Genomic DNA, 19,884 nt, shown 5'->3' on the forward strand with positions numbered 1-19,884 from the left:
TGTAAGATATAAGCAGTGTATTTGAGCGATTTCGACAATCCGAGAGCGGAGAAGTGAGCGAGATTCTGGATCCTGCGGAATGATTGAGCAGAATAGGATCTTCAAAATCCATCTAGCTCCTGTATGTACATATACCAGTCGTGGTCGAGATCTCTGGGACACAATGCCTTATAAGGTGAGTTCCAGCAGGTCCAGCCCAGTAACAATGGTATTCTTGCTATTGAATTTCTGGTTTCTCGCGCTTGAGCAATAAGTATGGGTTTGCAAGGTTTTCTACCGTTTTGGTGTATCCTATTATGGTCTACATCAGCTCGGGACTAAGTACAACAAACATTCCATTGAACCTGCCCAGGTGGGAAGACAGTCTGAGTCAGCACTTACATAGGTGTTAATTTCATCAACTGGGCGTATCTGGGTACACATGCACAGTGGTCACAAAAATGCGTAACCTTCCAAGGTTGGAGGTGATGCATCTGATGTCATGCCCCAAGTCTCACCTTGGCAAGCTTGGACCAACTCGGCATATATGAACCTCCAAGAATACCACATTTGAACGACGTGGTAATCCCAATTACTAGTAGCCAGGCGGAAGGCAAATTTTGAGGTGTAATTAGATGTCGTCATTATGGGCATGGATCTAACCTGGGAGCGCTCTAAATGGATGTTGCGGGGTACTAGTACTAGTACTTATGACCTAGTACAGAGAGTCTGTATCCCCAGGTGCTCAGGTACTCTTTCAAGGCTGGAATTAATAGATACCTCTACCCTTCACCTACCTAGGTATATACATACTCACTGGCAGCTCACTTCTGCACACATCAATGCAATTCAATGTTTGAACTGATACGAGATACTTCCAAGGTTCCACCTTAAGTTAGAAATAACAACTGGAAATGGCTGGAGTACAACTTGAATCAATCAGTACAACATTTGAAATTTGAACTTACTAGTACTATCTACATATATACATCTGCCCCACTCAAGCCTTGGAGCTGGGTATGTACTTGCCAGTGGGCACCCAGAAACCTTAGAATGTTCAAACTTGAATGTTGAGCTATCTCAGGTCACCGCGGGCGTGCTATTGATGTACATGACCTCACGTGCTGATTATTGAACTCGAAATGCTCCAAATTATATGTACTACATAGCGCATGACTAGGTACCTAGTAAAGTGCTACTACTACTCCAGGGCTCAAGTCCGAGTCCAACTTGAACTTCAATCAAATGTTGAACATTCAATGTTCAAGTTCAAACATTTAAATCAATTAGTACCTACCCAGGTACTACTAGTACATACTACATATGTATCCGAGTCAATTTTTGATCCATGCCCACTGGCACATGCCAGTGTGCAGGTGTATGTGTGCTCAAGTGCTATACTACTACTACTCCGAGTCTATATATACTACACACATATGCACACATGAGCTGTAACTTCAAATTTTGGAATCACCCAGGGTCGTGCCAGTCAGGTGGTTAACGATTAAATCAATTGACGCGAATACTCGTATGTGCAAGCTCATGTGTGTACGTATATAGTACCTACTAGGTAGACATCGGCTATTCAAAAATGTTTAACCATTGATCATCTCAAGTGTTACGGACGAAAACGGCGGAGCTCGGACTCACTTGGAACATCAATACTCTCAAATGTTCAGTCTCAAAAGCCCCTTACCATCGATCATAGTCTTCAAATGTTGTTATCTAAAATTCTCTAATGCGATGCTACTCCCTACACATATATTAATTTCAAACTTCCAAAGTTCAATTATTCGATATTGACTTCCGACTCCTCTATTTGTATATGATCATCTTCAGTTCCGTTGGCAAGCGGGAAAAAGCGGTGACTATGGGCGGTAGCACCGATCGGCAGCTACTACAGACAAATTGAGAACCTTCTCCCGATTCTACTCAAGGCCTCGGTATGGACACAGTTTGATTGGACTTGCCAGCACAGTAGGGCCCCAATACGAACCATACAGCCCTGGAGGGTACACAGTACATACGAGACTAGCGTGAGCTGTGTGATGACACCTGGCTAATTCCGCGGCACATGTGCTTCCATCCGAACATCTGAACGTCTCTGCAAGGAGATCATGATACTGAAATAAAGTCCAACTCTGAGTGCGATGATCAGATCGGTTCTCGAACCTCCAAACTTTCGGAAGTCAGATCACTAAGTCGCTGGGATGGGAAGTTGAAAAGCCTATCATGGTTGGTGGGCAATGTCCACTGAGCGTTCCCTGGGTCCATTCAGGCACAGACTTCTTAGTCGCCAACAGAGCCCCATTCTCCCAATGGCCAACTCACCTAGTGGAGATTTGGCAAAGCCATCTTTTTCAACAAGGGGAGAAAAAAGCAGTGATCCCTCGTGGGGGTCATAATTCGGCTGACGCCCGAACGCAAAATGAGACAAAAAAATGAGCAGCCAATTTCGGCTAAATCCCCGGCCAGCCAATCCAGTCATCACCCGTTAAACCAGGTGATGAGAACCAGAACAACGAGAAAGCCCCATCGCTTGGGCCCCTGAGCGAATCACAACCATCCAGCCCTGAAGAGATCCGTGTTATTCCGTTCCTGCATCCATGACGCCAGGGGGTCACACAAGGCCAGTCATCTACAAGTGTATGGAAATTGAGTCTCTCTCAGACACAAACTGCTTGTCTGAGCGGATGCAGTAAACAAATGTCGAGAGAAAATCCTCATTTCACTGAACTGCAGCGCTTATGGAAACATGCCCCAGTGCTAAAAAGGGGGTCTACTTGGGGAACCCATGGTGATGGGGCAACTATTGTTGGCTAGGGAATTGCCCCCCTCATTCACTCCCATTTGGTCTTAGCCTTTGAGGGCTAGAACACACTCCATGAACTCTCTAGGGGCCGGAAATCGCTCGGGGGGTCTCCTGCCAGAGTGTACTCCGTAAGCCGCTCTGAAAGAACGTATCCTCGTAAGAAATTTGTCTGCGTTGTTCCCTTGGAACCCGACGACATTGGGCCCGCAATGTCCCATTCTGTTCCCGTGTCTGAACATGTCTATTGAGAATACGGAGTGTGCATTGTACTATAATCAGTATTGCCCAATTGCATCCCAATTGCATCCCAATTGCTATGACGCGGTGTATAGTGAGTGTTGTTGACATGGTCCCTCGCATGAGTCCGTGCGAGTTATCCCAATTCAGACCCTGTTCGTACATCCTTAGCGTCGACTTTACCTTTCTAGGGTTGAGGTTTAATTAAATTTACATTACTTGGGCTCCATAGTTCGATTTGGGTCCGCCCTATTTCGGATAGTCCCAGGATCGCGTGCATGGTCGATCCAATAGGATCTTCAATTCGTCTAATTATTACCCAAATAACGAAGAAAAATAAATGCTAAATAATGAAAAAATAAAAAAATAAGGGAAAAATAGGAAAAGAAATTTCTTCCAGGCGCCACAGGCACTAGACTCCCTTTCCCCAGGTTGAAGGGCACTCGTGGTATTTAGACTGGGCGCATACCGCACCCTGTCATACTTCTCTCTTTTCCTCCTTTGCGCCTTGAAGACTTCCTTCCCCAAAATTCACCCCAGTCACTCGTTATACACTCCTTTATACTTGCAATACTGCCATCTGGCCTGAGCCGCGCTCCCTGACAATCCTTTTGAGTTCTATACTTCCAAGTCTATCCTTTACAACAATCTATTTCGAAACACATCGTCGTTTCAACTCAAGCGCTTCTCACAACACAGCCAAACTCGACTGTTTGTGATCATACAATTCAATTCCTCACACGGATCCAATTTCTCTTCTCTCTTAACAAAATCGCAAAGATGCAGATCACTGCTTTCGTCACCTCTTTCCTCTGCCTGGCCGCAGCCCAATTCGCTGCCGCAGACCCCACCACGACCTCATACACTACCACGACCATCACGAAGACTCTTATTCGAGCTCACTCGGTCACTGCTGCTCCCAGCTCCAGCTCTAGCGTCGTCTTTACCCCGAGCTCTAGCATGGCTACCGTGACTTCTACGCCTCTTGTCGCCTCTTCTACCAAGGTCAAGACCTCCGTAACCGCATCCTCATCCAACTCTGCTGTCGCCTCTGCCACCAGCACTGGCGGCGCAGTTAACCTGGGTGCAGGTATCCCCGCTGCTATGGTTGCTGGATCCTTTGCGCTGATTATGGGCGTGGCCCTGTAATCGCAATTGCGAACTCCACTGAAGGGTATCGCGACAGCTCCGTGTATCGCCATATACTTGAGATGATTACCTACAGCATTCACTCAACATTCGATGCGCGCGACTGCCTCGATGGCTCTTCCTACTCTTCACCGTTCATCTCCAGCAGAGCAGGGGTTGCATTTTATTTTGGGATTTATAATTTCACTTCTTGACTTCGACTCTATTTTTTATTACTCTCGGTTCGCTGGAGAACCTCGAATTTGGAGAGGAAACGGTTTTTATGGACTTCAAATACCCCCTTTTACGACATTTTTGTGGACACGATTTTATGCTGTCTTCTTCTATCAACCCCATTTTATTCACTTCTCATGTTCATATTTGTGTTTGATGTATAGTATCTATGGGATCTGAGCGAGGGACAACCCCGGTTATACGGATGTCGCGATCTATATGCGACATTCGCCTTGCTTTGCGCTCAGAATCTTAACACCAACACCAATTGAAACCTTTTTTTCTCAATGAATCTCACTGTTTATATTCCTCTCATAATTACTTCCATTAGTATATTCTTGACGTAATGACGATCAAACATTCCTGGTGGATCTGACAAGCCGTTGTCTCCGGGGTCAACTGATAAACTCGCCCGTGCACACGCGTGGCATCCCATTGCGGCATGGATCTGATCTTATCTATCAAGTCCTAGTTCTGGTCTCAATAGTTGATTTTTTTTTCTTCTTCTTCCAAGTTCTCAAGTACACTCCTTATAAATTCTCACAACTCTAGATCCTTTCTTCTTGAACGAGTATTGTGTCTATTCATCTCTCCAAATCGCGCGTTGTTGACCCCCGCAGCTTCGCGGGCTCCACAACGCGCCGCAACCGAGATAACTAACCAAACAATAACTTCCTTTCTACCTTCCACTTGAATGATCTGAGTGAACTCGCATCGCGCAACTCGCTCACGACTTTAACTCTCGTTATGGATAACGAGGTCCCTCTTCCTCCACCGCGGCGCATTCGTCACCGATCACCGCGCGGAAGCGCAAGTGCACGCGGCCCCTCCCCCTCAACTTCGCTCGCGTCGTCATTTCGTAAAACGCACAGACTCTCTCGCTTCGATGATTGCTCGAGTCAGCCATCGAGTGACCCGGCGCTTTTCTCCAGCGATGATATCCCGGCATCGGGACTCGAGAACTATAATGCGGGGCCGATGACTGGCGTTGGGAGGAAGAGGCGGTATCGTGGGACCTGGTGGGGAGAGAAGGCGATTGACCCGAAGAAGAAGAGGGCAGATTTCAAGGAGAAGAGAAATGTGGATAGTGGTGTTTGGATGGGAAGTGACGAGTCTGGCGCGGAGTCGCTTTTGCAATCCGAGGATGGGCCGGGCTGGGGGGGAAGATCTGTTGAAGACGGTGTTGGATCCGAAGAGCTCAGGGAAGAGTTATGGAGCACTGGGATCGTTTGCGAATTCTCTTAATGTGACCCATGCGTCTTCAGCTCTACAATCGCCGATATTGAAGACGCCTGATGAGTCGGAGGAGCACCGATTTGCGAGATCTGTGGTGAACGATTGCTTAGAAAAGGGGGAGGAGATCGTTGATCTTGGGTATGAATATCCCATGTGCTGGCTCTCATCCGAGGAGTAAATTTCCATTCTCCGATACAAACTAATATCGTGCATAGAAACTTTAACATGCGCTCTATTCCAGCAGGTCTACTTTCACCTTTACAGCTCTTGACCAAGGCGGCACCATTGGCCGAAAACTTTTTCAGCTCTCTGCAACCATTTCTTAGCATATATCTTTCTGGAAATGCACTTTTGCAGCTTCACAACGAGCTTTTCGAGTTGAGCATTCTTAAAGTCCTTAGCGTGCGAAACAACAAGCTCCAAGAGCTCCCTTACACAATCCAGAAACTGAGATCCTTGGAAGTTCTCAACATATCTGTGAACCGATTGACATATCTACCATGGGAACTCCTCAAATTATTCGAGCATGGCGAACTAAAGCACCTGACCGCATGTCCCAATCCCTTCCTACAAATCGAAGAATGCCCCATCAAGACATGGCATTGCGAGCGCATACAGAAAGAAACAGAGCCGAGAAGCGAAAGATACGACCTGGACTCCGAATCCGAATGTGAACCAGAACCAATCTATGAGTCCCCTCGATTCGAGGAATATGAGGATGTACCACCACCAAGTGCCTGGACTGCCATTCACGTAGCCACAGGGCCAATAACCCGATTCGACATGGAGGGCCGAGCAATCGAAGAGAATCCAAAATTCAGTCTAGTCACAACAGCATGCAGATTCAGCTCAGCATCTGCCCCATCCTCACTCCGCGAGCTGGCTCTACGCGCTGTGTGTAAAGCTTACCCAAGCCTGGAATATACCAACGATGAAGAAATCGCGGCAGAATTCCCACCATTTGTGGCTCCATTACTACAAAAAGCGAAGAAGGTTCAGGCCGCAGGTGGACAACAGTGTTCTGTTTGTCAAAGGGAGTATGTCATTCCTCGAACAGAATGGCTGGAGTGGTGGGATTGTACTCCATATGAAAATGGCGGGAAACGACCGCGTGCATCGGGGGAGATGATTCGTCCTCTACCTTTCAAGCGCTTTGGATGTAGCGGGACATGTGTACCTGCGTCCGAGGCTTAAGCTGATTGTGGGCTGTACATTATTTTCATTTTATCTGTGTCTATTTCGTTTTTTTTGTCTATGGTTATAGCATTGTATGCATTTTCCTGTATGTATTAGATTTCGGGGTCTTACATAGTTTATTCGTGGTATGGATACTGTGTCTACAGTGGTGATGGGGATGCAATTCAAGCGTGAAGAATCATGCTCTTTTTGGCCTTTAAGTTCAAAATTTTCTTGAATATACCAATAAGCATATATACCAATACTTAAAAATAGTATGAATATCTTAATAGTGTAAACCTAAGTAAATCTAGCCACTAGGGGTTCAGAGATATGACATGGTGATGGGTGCCTGTAAATCCTGGCTTTGATATGGTTTCTCAGTTATAGGGGTAAATTTGGGAGTCCAGATAACCATCCGCATCGTAGTAGCTCAGCGGGCTATCGTGTCTGTCCCGATGTGATTTGACACTATGATACCATAAGACTAGAATGCTGGGACTGAGGGTTGTCAAATAGCATCAGCGAGCGTGAGACTTGCCTAAGTGGAACACCACCGTGAGAAAGCATGCAGCGGACTATGTGAAAGACTTCTGCGGAGCCTTTTTCTTTTTACTCTTTCTTTTGATATTACCTTTATATTTTTATCTATTTTATTAGATTTGTTATGATTTTTTGAAAGTTGAAGCTGTCATCGTGTTGCTCATTTTGATGCCTCACTTGGCACAAGCATCGCGAAACCTGGAAGTCCCTGGTTCGACCCCTGCTTATATCATTTCTTTTTCTTTAGCTATGAACATCCTTTATTGATATGGGCCACTCACATTGATTACTGATGGTACTCTGAGTCAGGTAATACATATGGTATTATAATGATCAGGAAGTCAAATACTAGTAATTAGTACCATAATGATATAATTTATTCAGGACTCGGAAGTTTAATTCCAAGGTTTTGCCAGTTATGTATATGATGATACAATGCATAGGGTGAAGCACATAATGCTAAGTAGGAGTAATCTTATTTGAATAACATCATGATGAATCATTCCTATATGCCCAAAACTACTGAACGAAGAACATCTGGATGACTACCCAGTACTTTTGGCATAGGGTAAGGTAGATTGATGATACAAAAGTCGCAAAAGCACTTGAGGTCGTTTACTGAAGAGAGATAATAAAGAACGCAACACCGACAGCCCATACACAACCCGAGAACATCTTAGAAGCAGAGTTAGAGCTGACAAAAGTCGGGGTAGAAGTGGGAACAACAGTAGTAGTAGAAGTGGAAGCCGAGGTTGTACATGTCGTACTTGTTGTCTTCGTGGGCACAGTTGTGAAAGAAAATTTGCAAGTGGTGTGTGACAGGGGTGTAGGGGTCGGGACAGTAGAGTGGCTTGTTGGACCAGGCACAAGACCAACAACAGTGGTAGAGACACCAGTACTGGTGCTGAACTGGACCTGCGGAACAGTTACAGTATGAGAGGACCAAGTGATAGTCGTGCAAGGAGGCATTGGCTCAGATGTAACTGGCGTAGCAGGCTCTGTAGGTGCAGGGACGACGGCAGTTGGGACATGAGTGGGAGCGGTAGCGGTGTTTGAAGGGACCAGGCTGATGATATCTGGGTTCTTTGGAATGTATGAGGCGCAAATTCCAGCGAAGTAGGATAAGGCAGAATCTTCTTGTTCCTTGGAGGTACTCCAAGCGCTCACACAGGACTTGTACTTGCTGGTAAACTCAGAAGAGGGACAGAAACAGGCCGTGTCGCTGTTTGAGCTGCAATTGGGCACAGAGAGCCAAGTGTTTAAGCACTTAGGGACCAAATCAGGGCATTCGGGTTTGCTGGGTGAGCTTGGTTGAGCGGGGGCTGTGGAAGCGGGCTGAGAGATTGAATGAGAAGCCGGTGCGGTAGGTCGTGTAACTGCGTCTGTCACAGAACATAATGTAGTTGTGGGAATGATATGTGAAGAGATGACTGTGGAGTGAGCTGGGCAATCGGTCACAGTAGGATGGCATTTAGTCACAGTGATTTCTTCTGTGATCCACTTTGTAGAAGTGGTCATCTCAACAGGCTTGCTAGGTGACGTATGAGCCTCTGGCTGAGACGTGTGGGCCTGAGGAGGCTTGGTGTAGACGATAGAGATTGTATGACTGGCGGGAGTTGGTGGGAGATAAGATTGAGAATGAGTCTCAACGAGAGGTCCAGCAGGCTTTGGTCCCGGAGAGCAGTCGAAGCCAACTTGATGAAGCTCTAGGTCAACATCACCCACTTGATTAAAAACAGCGAGCTGGAAGCTGACTGATACCGCGCCACCGCATTGCTCATTGACAACATCCGATCCTTGGGGAGTAGTAGAGGCGACCTGGTGACATGTTTTACCATTTGCCAGAGTGTAGGTCATGATCAAATCAACGTCCCTTGAGGTGGTGATGTGGAATTTTTGGACAGAGAACGGAGCCTGGTCAGCATCGATTTGCAGGGCCCAGTCATCGTCCTGGGAAAGTCTTCCCTCAATACATTTGCCCTGGGGAAGATTAGAATGGATAGAGTATCATCATAATCATAAAATCACTCACTCCCGAAGCACGGCAGCCATCCTTGGGCCCAAAGCCATTGAAGCTGAATCCTTCGTAGCTCCAGTTATCCCCATCGGCTAACTGAGACCAATCAAACCCAGCCTCCTGAGATGGAGAGCAATGGTTGTCAGTGTTCTCCGGGCTTGGATAACAAAAGTCGGTTCCCCACCACTGTAAGAGTCAGTATCAATGCGTAAAGACTGGTCAACTAAGAATTGCTCTCACAAGACCCTTTGGGTGGGCAAGTGCTACAGTGCTGAACAGCAACACTGGGCCCAAGTACTTCATCATGAAGAGATAATGAAGCAAAGAATATAGTAGTGAAAGTTGCGAAAAGTTCAAGGAATGACAGCAATCTCCCACTTGAGATTAAAATGGTTATCACAAAAAACAAGTCTCACAGTGAGACAAAGAAAGACGAGAAGCGAAAATGGCGATGTTGTCGACAGGTGGTTGGTTGGCGGTTGACTTCTATCATGATAGCATGGCATCGGGGCTTTTTAAATAAAGCATACCAGAGGTGGTCGGCAACAATGCCCTGGAAAAAGCTGTTGTTTCTTGCAATTTTGCTTCAATAAACAACATGGAATGAAGCATGGAAATATGTCAAATTGCCTAGCTATGTTAATAAGTAGAATAGACCAATGATTGCGCTGTCGTACCTTAAAATAAGCCTTTGGAATGTCGGGATCAAAGCCCGAAGAATAGGGAGATTTGAGCCGGGTCAATTGCCCTATTGCTTTGCATATAGCTCAATCGAGACCCATAGAACATTTCAAGCCTTCGGGGACATATTCCAGTGTCAAGCCAATCATGAGTCTCAGGCTATAGATCCAGGGGAATATACCGAAATTCCCTCTCGGGGTTAAGAGTATCCCTTGATTGAGCACAATAGCCTAATAGAGTAGTGGAATGCCAAAGCCATGCATGACCTTGAAGTTGAATACACCTGTGCAGAAGCTAAAGCATTATTGTCCACATCTGAACGCCTCATTTCCCGTCTCCTGAACAACCGCCCTGGAACTCGTTATTTCAAGTTGCTCTTGGATGAATCCACTGGGCGGAGAAATTAGTGCAAGCTCAAGCCACGAGGCAGCGCTTTTCGTGATGGAAAAATCACCCGAGGAATTACTGATGTAGTTGTACTAGATCGGGTTTAAAATGTGATATTCTGTATGTAGTCATGGTGAACTTGAACCTCTAGAGAAATATATTTTTTTGTAACGAGGATAGATTTGTTGAGGTCTAAGTGCTTTGCACACATGATAGCTGGTTGGTCACATCGAATCCAATATGGTGGGGGTCTCCCATTCAAAAGGAGCAGTAATAACCGACACAATCATTCCAAGCCCTCGATTCAGGTAGTGAATTGAGAACGCACAAGACGGGATGTCTTTTTAGACTTGTTCAGACGTCTGATGAAGTTCTCAATGATTTTCATGGTCAAGAACACTCGTGGCTAGCAGGCTAGCACGAGTGAGTTCACCGTAAAGTACCCAGAGGCGGGTTATGCATATCTGTTGAATCATCACGAACAAGAAAAGCCAGCCATGTGCCTCATGTTGATCATAATGCGGGCGTTAGATGGCACTAGACGGTGATAATCGTATCGAGTTGGCCTTGTCTGGATCATAACTCCTATGATCCGTACAGCCTTGTAAACTTCATAGACCTAGCTCCAAATCATTTTAAGGGAACTGTTGACACCATCACTGCTGGCGTGCTGTCGACTACCTGCGTGCTCCTGGCACGACAGATGGTCCGAACATTCGTCGTGGGATATGCAACCAAAGCTTAGCTTGTACTTCTGCTGGGCTGCGGTGTTCACTTGAGGCTAACAGTCACTTCAACCATTTTAATCCACCGTGTCCGTGTCTCGGGAAGTTCGGCATCATCGACATCATCGGCCTCGATGGGCTCCTCGCGCTTTCTCTTCTTGGCCTGGGCCTTCGTTTCTTTATCCTGCTTCTCAGGGTTCGCATCCTCTCCGGCATTTTGATTTTTCTTTTCTTGGCGCTGTTTCTTCTCTGCGTCTCGTTCCTTCTTCCCCTCGTCTTCAACGATGTCATCGACCACCAGCACGCTCCCAGTCTTCACCCGGACAGCATATTCCGTTTGCTTCTCCTCGAACCACTTGCCCACTTTGAGCGCCTTTTCAATCGCTCGCCCAGTAGCTTTGATAAAAATCTCTTCTCGGTTCTCGGCAGCTTTAGCTAGTTCTGCAAGCTTCTGTTGCTCTGTTTTGCGCGTATCCTCGAGATTGATATTGGCCGTTGCGCGCTTCTCGGCATGACGAAGAAGCTTCTGGACACGCTTCACGGCGCTCATGAAAGGTGTGCCACTTGATACGTAGATAATTTTGGGCAGAGAGGCATTTGCATAGGGCGAGGCGACTGGAGCGTGGGGTATAGGGCGCTTTTCCACTTTCGCGTCTGTACGTAACGGTTAGTCTTGAGGCTATTCATTTTGTAATGGCAGTGATGTGTTTCCATACATTTAGGTAACTTGACCAAGTTCTCGTTCTTTTTCTCAAACTGGAGCTCTCTCTCCAACGGCCCTTTCCCCATTTTGCATTTGTGTGATGCTATGTGAGTGAGCTTGGAAGTTGGAGCACACACGATCTTATCGTCATGTTTTCTGCCGGGCGGTGGCCATGAATTTTTATGCCGAGTAAATCGCCCAAGGGATCCCCGGGTTTCTCCACTATGAATCCCTCCACTTCTACGGAGTAGATTACTCGAGAGATAACATTTGAGAAATGCTATCAGTTGAGACCCAAGATACAAGCCTATTTCAGAACTTCGTTTTTGCCAATTCGATAAAAACAGTGCAATCTACTGATCTATCTACAAGATTTGTAGAGACTAACAATACCTTGCCTCAACTTCATGCAAAATCAAGTTTCCAGACATCACCAAGTCGATCATTCGACTCCCCAAGACCTCCCTGCACAATCAGAGAACCCGGGCCTGCAAAATCAGCATCGAACCAGCCTCGCGCAGCTGGAAGCTCACTCCCTTGCAAATCCACCTTCTCCCACTTCTTGTACTCGACATCAAATCCCCATACATCCTCCAACATCTTTCCTGCACCCTGGTGTCTCAAAGAACTAGGATCCCGCTCCCCAAACAGGGTAATCAGATAAGACCGACCGTTGATGGAAATGGGTAATAAAGCACTGACGCTGCGCGGCGATGGACCATCTTGACTATCCGGTGAATACACATGAGAGTCCCAAGAATTGGTCTCAGCAGTATAGATATCCAGGTTTCCACCCTGCTCCGTTTTACCATCAAACCCATTCATACGATACACTTTCCCATCGGCAAACGCAATAGATGTACCGCCGCGAGGAGGATCGAATGCCTGCGCAAGCTCAGTCCACTCGTTCCGGGAGATACTGAAAGCCCATAGATCTGAAAGTCTTCCATTTTCAGGACACCCTGCGTGGACATAGATTTTATCCTTGCCGTCGCTGGTCATGCAGTGATAACTCCGGGCAGCCGGGTATGATTTTGAGGTGTCCGAGGGCTGTAATAGAGTCCAAGTTGCGGTGGAAGGGTCATATTCCCATACTGCGCCGGTTTCTTCGATCGGGGCCATTGCGACGCCTCCTCGGCCGGAGAATAAGTAGATATTTCCGTTGAGAGTCGCAGAAGCTGTTCCGACTCGGGGGCATGGAGCTTGAGATGATGCGGCTTGAGAGGTTACTGAGGTAGCTATACCATAGTTATCAGCACTGGATTCATTGGACGTTCGACTGTAGAACATAGCGTACCATTTTCCAAGTTCACGGCGTGAAAATCATTGTCTCGGGGCTCTCGGGGTCGCAGTTCTCCACCGAAAATGTATACCTGGTCACTGATAACTGAGACAATTTGTGAGGATCGCTGAAGGATCTCAGCTTCCAGAAGCTTATGGCATCGAGCGGTGATCGTCATTTGAGCGAGTGGTCAAGTGGTTTGCGGAATTGGATACAGTATTAAATGTGAGAATAAATTAAACGAAGAGGCTTGGGGTGGTGTGCTTTTATAAAAAAGATCTAATCTCGGAATCAGTGTCAGGTCATAGAATATCGCGGAGAGTCTGGGAGTTCCGAAAACGCCGCTGTGTCAGGACTCAGGATACACTAAACCAGGGACCTATGTCCACACACCACCCGCAGCCCCGCACTATTTGGGGGTAGAGCTGAATAGAATTAGGCTTAAATTCATACATAGTGAAGAGGGCACTTCCGAATACGCCGAAAAGATCATTCTCGCTCCGCTAATCTCCAAGATGAGTACCTTCGCGGTTAACTTGAAGACATGTACATCAACGTCACACTACTAGTAGCAATCCGGTGTCGGGCAAGAATCGCTGCAAGATAGTATATAGTGCAGGTCTACCCGGGTACCTAGTACCGGGTTTTTTGACCGTGTGGCAGAATACCAGATGAGAGGGGCAGAATCATTCTACAGCTACCAGTTGTCTGTATGCAACATAGATCTAGCCTTACCCTTTGGCTACCCCTGTAGGTACTTACATACATGGAGGAGCAGATCGCCTGGCACCTGTAGATGCTACTTGAAGTGTGCAAGCGCGAATCCGAAGATTCATGGATTTTTCGTAGTTTCTCTTTCTGCCTTTGTCACTGCGGAGCTCCCAAGCCATACTAGCCTCATGATGAATTTTGTTGTCTCTTGCATTCGATGAGTCTCCCTCTGCGTTAACAAGTCCATAGGCATGTTCCATATCATATTCGCTGTAGACATCAGCAGCTCCAAATCGCGATGTGCTTGTTTATCAAGTGGATGAATCACAATATTGAGGAAGAGAGAAGTTGTGGCCGTCGTCAAATATGAGGTGATAAATCTTCAGTCAATCAGCACGTCCGAGTCTTTTCTTCTGAGAAATAGGATATTTGACTCACCGAAAGGCTTCCTCTGCAATATTTTTGATGAGAGTACTGAGGCACCAGATGGTCGACCGACTAGCCTCTAGGGCGAGATCAAAGCTTGAATGAACGACATGATGAAGCTCCTCACTGAACTCAACACTGCATCTCCGAACAGTTGTGTGGATGACAGTGACAAGATGATGATAGTTCAGGCGAAGTGACATGCGTCGGGTGAAGCTTGTAAGTTCTGGGATTTTTATATCCGGTAGCTCATTCGGAGGAATTGAAAGATTGGGGCGAAAATTCGGAGGTATGGACAAGCGCCAGCGCTCTATGTCATCATCTAGCTCGCGGATATGAGCTAAAATCTGCCCGTCACTTTGATTCATGGCACCAGCCGAAAATAGTTGTAAGAAGACTGTCTCCTTCAAGCGACTAAGGTAAGGATCTTCTGGTAAGAACTGAATATCACCGCCGAAGATAACTTCACCAGTCGAGGGATAGTCACTCGATTCTACCGGATACTTCGAATACAATGCAGAGAAATCCACGGGGTCAAGGTCACAGGAGGCATCAGTAAGATAAGGAGGATTCCCAGTGCGAAGAGCAATGTCCTTATCGAGCATGTAGCATAGCCAGAAAAGAACGCGAGTGTGTCGGGTTTTCTTTCCTTCTGCGTCTAAGTTCTCTGGGAAGACATGTGGAATGGAATGGTGGATATGTCCCTTCAACGAGCAGACTATACGACAGGCAATAGAGTGATAGAGTGCAGCATCTTGCCAAAGACCCTGAAAGATCTGTTGTAACACCTGATATGGAATATTAGCTTATTCTTCTTCAAAAAGTATAACAAATTTTAATTTCCAGCGTACCAAGAACAAAGCCGTTTGAAGGGTTTCCAGGCTCGAATCTCCTTGGATATAAAAAAACAGACGCTGTGCTTCACTCGTACAACGCTCGAAGTCGATAGAGATGCCGTCACGGTCTAGCATTTCCCGAAACTCTTTTTGAGTCGATATAAAGGAGAAGGCACCAAGAATACAGGCCCTTGCTGACAATTGCACAGAAGAGATATCGTTTTCATCCACTGGCGTATATGCAGTCTCAATAGTCTTCTCAAGTGAGTCTTTATCCAGGACAGGAAACTCGCGGCCGAATGAAGATCTGAAAAACTTATTCAACATTTCTCGAAGAAGATCTTGATCGGGTAGCTCAAATCCATTCTGTAAGCCTGATGACAAAATGCTAGATGGAGGAGGCGTAAAACCAGGGATGTCGAATTCATTGCCGCTGACATCCTGGCCAGTTCTTGCTGCCATCCATCGACAGCCTGCCTCAGAAGGTATAGGTATTTTATTGAAGAACCAATTTGGACCCAGCTGGCTTGCAGATCTAGTGATCTTCGCATGATGATCACTTATTGAGCCAGGAGAGTTCTCTGCGGGGCTTTGCGCAGATCCAGATGAGACTGATGGGCGATCAGAATGACCACTATATCTTGCTCTTTTTGTACCCTGTGGAGGAAGTTCTTGCGGTAAATCATTCCCGGGCGAAATATCGGAGTTTTCGGGAGCGATGTATCTAGATTGTGTTGATCGGACCTGGGCTAATTCACTTTCAAGTTGATCAATACGTCTAGAAAGGATTTGAAGCTCCTTCGAACTTGCACTGGAAGAAATTAGACTACATCAGGATCAAACTTTGAATTTTAAAATGAGATTGAACTTACGTTCCTCGTGGCTTTTTACGAGGCCTCTCTCTATCAAAAGTGCAGTCAAGACTGCGATGGGTGCACCATTCACACGGACCATCTGGATCAGATAAGACACATTGGATCTAATCAATCGTAAAACTTAGTATTTTCTGAATATAGCAGAGTAAATAACTTCGTGAGCGTACCTTTCTATGATAACAGACATCACATGCTCTTTTCTGAGGCTGGGGTAGTGTACTTGAGGACATGCTAATTTACTTACCCTGGTGGTAGGAAGATCTTAAGAGACGGAGATTTCGGAACCTCTTTCCCCGATAAGATAGACCATGTGATTTCTTATCTTATCTATGAATCTATGATTTGAATCAACAACATGATGTGGTCCAATTCTTTAAGTGTTGACACGTTTTCAAGTTCTTGCCTTTTAGGTAAATACTAGTGTAAATCTCCTTATGACCAAAAATGCAGTATCCTAAATGGCTCGTGTTTGTTCTAAATAAAGATTTCAAAAAACTTTATGTTTTGGTAGTGGCAACTCGAAAGAACTTCAAGTTGAACACATCACAAACACTTGAAGCAGAGGGTACCTCTAAACACTCTAACGCGGCAGTACTCGGGACTCAAAGTGCTAGTAGATGTTTGACATCGGGATCGATTTTCCATGTTCAATGTTTGTGTCATGACTCGGCCGGCGGAACTCGGCCACCCACCTATCCCTTCGATTGAGATCTATCACAAGTCTTCGATTTCTAATAACCAGACATCTGAATACGATTCCCCTTTTTTAAGCATAAACCTCGTAGAGCCGAGGTAAATTTCAACATTATAGTCCTTTGAACTGGTATGTTCATTCAAGTTGTCATTGAGACCCACCTATTTTGGTCTATACAAAATAGTCATGTACTATTGAAAGCCCCAAATCACTATTGAGCGCTGCTTTGTCTTGGGCAGATCTAAGCGCCACTGACAGGGTATCTGGTTATCCAGATCAACCCAACATCCAAATTTCTGTCTATTGGTTACTCCGGCGTATGCCGTGAAGGGATATGGCCGATCAAGCGTTATAGCCGACAGCTCGATTTGACAGGACCCTGGTGGCCGCGTGAACAAAGAAACAGACTCAGAGGAGCTTCGTGTCCTGTGGGTCGAATATAGTGGGTTGAGATCTGTGCTCTGATATCTAGGCACCAAAATAAAGACCTCGAGGACGGCTATTGACCGAGTTTCATCATCCCTGCTCATCCGAAGTATGACTTTCGCACGGTGACCGATTTGGACTTGAGGGTGCAGGTGGGTGATATAGGGTTTTAGGATATGCGATTGGTGATTTTGGCTCATTACCGTTATCTGTTAAAGCAAACCCAGCTAGCTTTGAGTTTTTGTTATGATCACGGTCATGTGCATGGGCTCCAAGGCTGCTCTTGAATCTACGGAGCACTACGTACTCCGTGGAGTCTTGAGCAGTATTGAGCACCTTGAAGCAGCGCTTTTGCCGCCAGCTCGTGGGCGCAGCAGAGCACCTGGCAGGGCGCAGTATTCTGTAAAGCACACGGGAAAATAAGCAATAATAGTGATGCAGCTATCCAGTGACCAAGAGTCCGGCTAAAGTAGAGATATGATTCGTCTTGTGCTCCTTCACCGCGATCTTGGCTCGACAATCACCCGCTGCAAGACTCGAAAATTGGATCACTTGAGACCGCCGAGGAATCGAAAAAAATTTCAGATATCACAGGGAACGCAAAAAAAGCAAAAAAAAAAAAAAGGCAAAAATCAAATAGAACGAGGGAAACTCGGCAGGGCTGTGCCGTCACGTCCGTATGCACGAAATTCCTCTCAAAAAAGAAACATGCATCAGAAAGACGGGATGTTTCGTTGTGGATACGACTCAAAAATCGAACTAAGTACCAATTGGAACATGCTTCAATAGTAAAATCCAGTGTCATGATCTACTATAGACAATAGTTCAACTTGAAGTTCCACGACTGCCTCGGCTAGGGTAATCTCCGACCAGGGTCACAATAACACGGGAACCTGAGAAATCGACATTGGAATTGAGACTGAGCTTCGATGTTCTTTGGTTCACCCGAGAGCCTTGAAGCTGGGAATTAACCCAATCTAATGTTCAGGGATATGATGCCATGATCGCCGTGTAGGTGATTTAGCTCGCTTTGCTTGTAAGCCTCGTGATATTGACAGGGTTTGACGTATCCACCCGGCAAAGCCATGTACAAAGTAGGAAGTAGACAAATGAAACAATTTTTTTTTTTTAAAAAAAATTCGCGAAATTAAGGAAATCCTTGACAAAATTGAAAAGTGACGATCTTGTCTGGACCGCACACTGAGGAGCTGAGTTGGTCTCCACAATGGCTGTTTTGGGCAGGTCAAATTGAAGGACCCACGAGAAAAAGGGCTGAAAGTTTGGTTTGGGCTTGGATCCAATGAATCACGAAAATATTGGAATAGCTATTCTTGCAGATTTTTATGCATAAAAGTATCAGGATTTCAAATCGAGGTTCAAATGTTATTCCAACTTAAACCTTGAATGTACAGAGTACTCCGTAAAAGATCCTGGATCTCCTGCACTGTCCATCTCCGTGGGCAAGATTGAAATTTAGATTAAATGTGAGTGATCGGAGAGAGGATCTGAAACAATCGAGGTCCATAATTCGGTGTCTGACTGGGGCGGGGATATGACATTTGCAGTTCCATGGATGAATCCGCTTATTGCGGTTGTTTATTGTGGCCATTAGCCAAAAGGCCTTTTTTGACACCTCGAAAAAACATTTGAGAAGACATATGATTCTTCCAAATTATTGATCGTACTTTTGTCGATTGCGTACATTGTCTCAAAAAATTACCTGTCAGAGTTTTTTAGTGCTCAGTCAAATCGGCGAGTCCAACGGCTTTGTTCAGAGTGGCGTAAACGAGGCTCGGATCCGCAATTGCGTGGTCCACCCCACAGAGAAAGGTAATCAGAGAGCATATCTTGTTGAACTGACGAATGCTTCACCATAATAGAAATCGTTGACCTATATTTACATCTCCTGTCGATCTTGGTGGAGGATAGAAAAAAAAACCTTGAGTATGAACATAGACAAGGTAGCCACCATTATTGGTAGAGGGGAAGTATCATGAGTCGTCAAGATGTGGATTGTGAGGCGTCATGAAACTTGTGAGTCTCTTTGACACGGAGCCTTCCCGACGGATCTTGCATAGGTGTCTGCATCTCGAGTACTAGTTCATGGCTGATGGCGTACTCTGTAGATGGAGTATATCCTGACCTAATTGAGAGCTCATATTGGACATCTGGAGGCGAAATACATGCCGGCCTGAGCGTTAAGCCCATTAAATGAAGCCCCTGTTACATGGAATTGAGAAAAAGTAACTGGGATAACCAACTATTAGTATTAATATTTCATCCATGGTTATCTGAGTGTCCATTTAACAAGACTCATATGAGGGAAAATCCCATTGGGAAATTGATCAGTATGAAGCATCTCTTTGCACCCAACACCCTGGGGCCGGAGGACAAGCGAGCTGGAAAAGCGGTTTAGCGGCATCATATCCGGACAGGGGTGGACCAGCCGGAAGGGCGGAAGGCCAACGGTTGTCTTTTCCCTAGAGAAGAGTGGTCCCGGCTGGATGCAGGAGTGGAGTTTAAGAAACGGGCGAAACCTTTTGAACCAAATTGTCGGAGTCGAGTATAACGAGGAGGGATCAAGAATGAAAAAGAATAAATCATATCTCCACTTTTCCCACGGTCCAGACTTTGTTCCCCATAGTGGGAGAGGAACTCTTCAGAGATCCGTTGTAATAATAATCATTTCTCCCCCTCATTTGGTTTTGCATCTGTTTCTCCATGTCTCTTGTGTCTTCCCGCCGCTTCTAATTCCGAGTCCTTTGGGGGTATCCCT

At 45.9% G+C, this 19,884-nt stretch overlaps 6 protein-coding genes across 6 annotated transcripts; 2 read left to right on the forward strand and 4 right to left on the reverse strand.

The window, feature by feature from the left end:
- Nucleotides 1-3,808: 3,808 nt before the first annotated feature.
- On the forward strand, nt 3,809-4,177 carry N7483_000253 (uncharacterized protein; the record flags this gene model as incomplete). The annotated part of the gene is made up of 1 exon (XM_057083691.1): nt 3,809-4,177. One exon carries the CDS (start codon nt 3,809-3,811, stop codon nt 4,175-4,177), a length of 369 nt encoding a protein of 122 aa, XP_056949840.1.
- Nucleotides 4,178-5,137: 960 nt separating this feature from the next.
- On the forward strand, nt 5,138-6,820 carry N7483_000254 (leucine-rich repeat domain-containing protein; the record flags this gene model as incomplete). The annotated part of the gene is made up of 3 exons (XM_057083692.1): nt 5,138-5,617; nt 5,679-5,764; nt 5,842-6,820. The coding sequence occupies 3 exons, from the start codon at nt 5,138-5,140 to the stop codon at nt 6,818-6,820; spliced, it is 1,545 nt and encodes a 514-aa protein (XP_056949841.1).
- A 1,140-nt stretch (nt 6,821-7,960) lies between these two features.
- Nucleotides 7,961-9,668, reverse strand: N7483_000255 (CFEM domain-containing protein; the record flags this gene model as incomplete). The annotated part of the gene is made up of 3 exons (XM_057083693.1): nt 7,961-9,325; nt 9,378-9,548; nt 9,603-9,668. The coding sequence occupies 3 exons, from the start codon at nt 9,666-9,668 to the stop codon at nt 7,961-7,963; spliced, it is 1,602 nt and encodes a 533-aa protein (XP_056949842.1).
- Nucleotides 9,669-11,201: 1,533 nt separating this feature from the next.
- N7483_000256 (ribonuclease P subunit p20 family protein) lies at nt 11,202-11,944 on the reverse strand (the record flags this gene model as incomplete). The annotated part of the gene is made up of 2 exons (XM_057083694.1): nt 11,202-11,809; nt 11,872-11,944. 2 exons carry the CDS (start codon nt 11,942-11,944, stop codon nt 11,202-11,204), a joined length of 681 nt encoding a protein of 226 aa, XP_056949843.1.
- A 319-nt stretch (nt 11,945-12,263) lies between these two features.
- Nucleotides 12,264-13,318, reverse strand: N7483_000257 (Kelch repeat protein; the record flags this gene model as incomplete). Its single annotated transcript, XM_057083695.1, has 2 exons — nt 12,264-13,096; nt 13,156-13,318. The coding sequence occupies 2 exons, from the start codon at nt 13,316-13,318 to the stop codon at nt 12,264-12,266; spliced, it is 996 nt and encodes a 331-aa protein (XP_056949844.1).
- A 967-nt stretch (nt 13,319-14,285) lies between these two features.
- On the reverse strand, nt 14,286-16,067 carry N7483_000258 (fungal specific transcription factor domain-containing protein; the record flags this gene model as incomplete). Its single annotated transcript, XM_057083696.1, has 3 exons — nt 14,286-15,065; nt 15,129-15,784; nt 15,986-16,067. The coding sequence occupies 3 exons, from the start codon at nt 16,065-16,067 to the stop codon at nt 14,286-14,288; spliced, it is 1,518 nt and encodes a 505-aa protein (XP_056949845.1).
- Between the last annotated feature and the right edge of the window lie 3,817 nt (nt 16,068-19,884).

The sequence above is a fragment of the Penicillium malachiteum genome (genome assembly GCF_028827825.1).
Source record: "Penicillium malachiteum strain IBT 17515 chromosome Unknown utg000001l:1.0-8184562.0:1.0-8186909.0, whole genome shotgun sequence".
Lineage (NCBI taxonomy): Eukaryota > Fungi > Ascomycota > Eurotiomycetes > Eurotiales > Aspergillaceae > Penicillium > Penicillium malachiteum.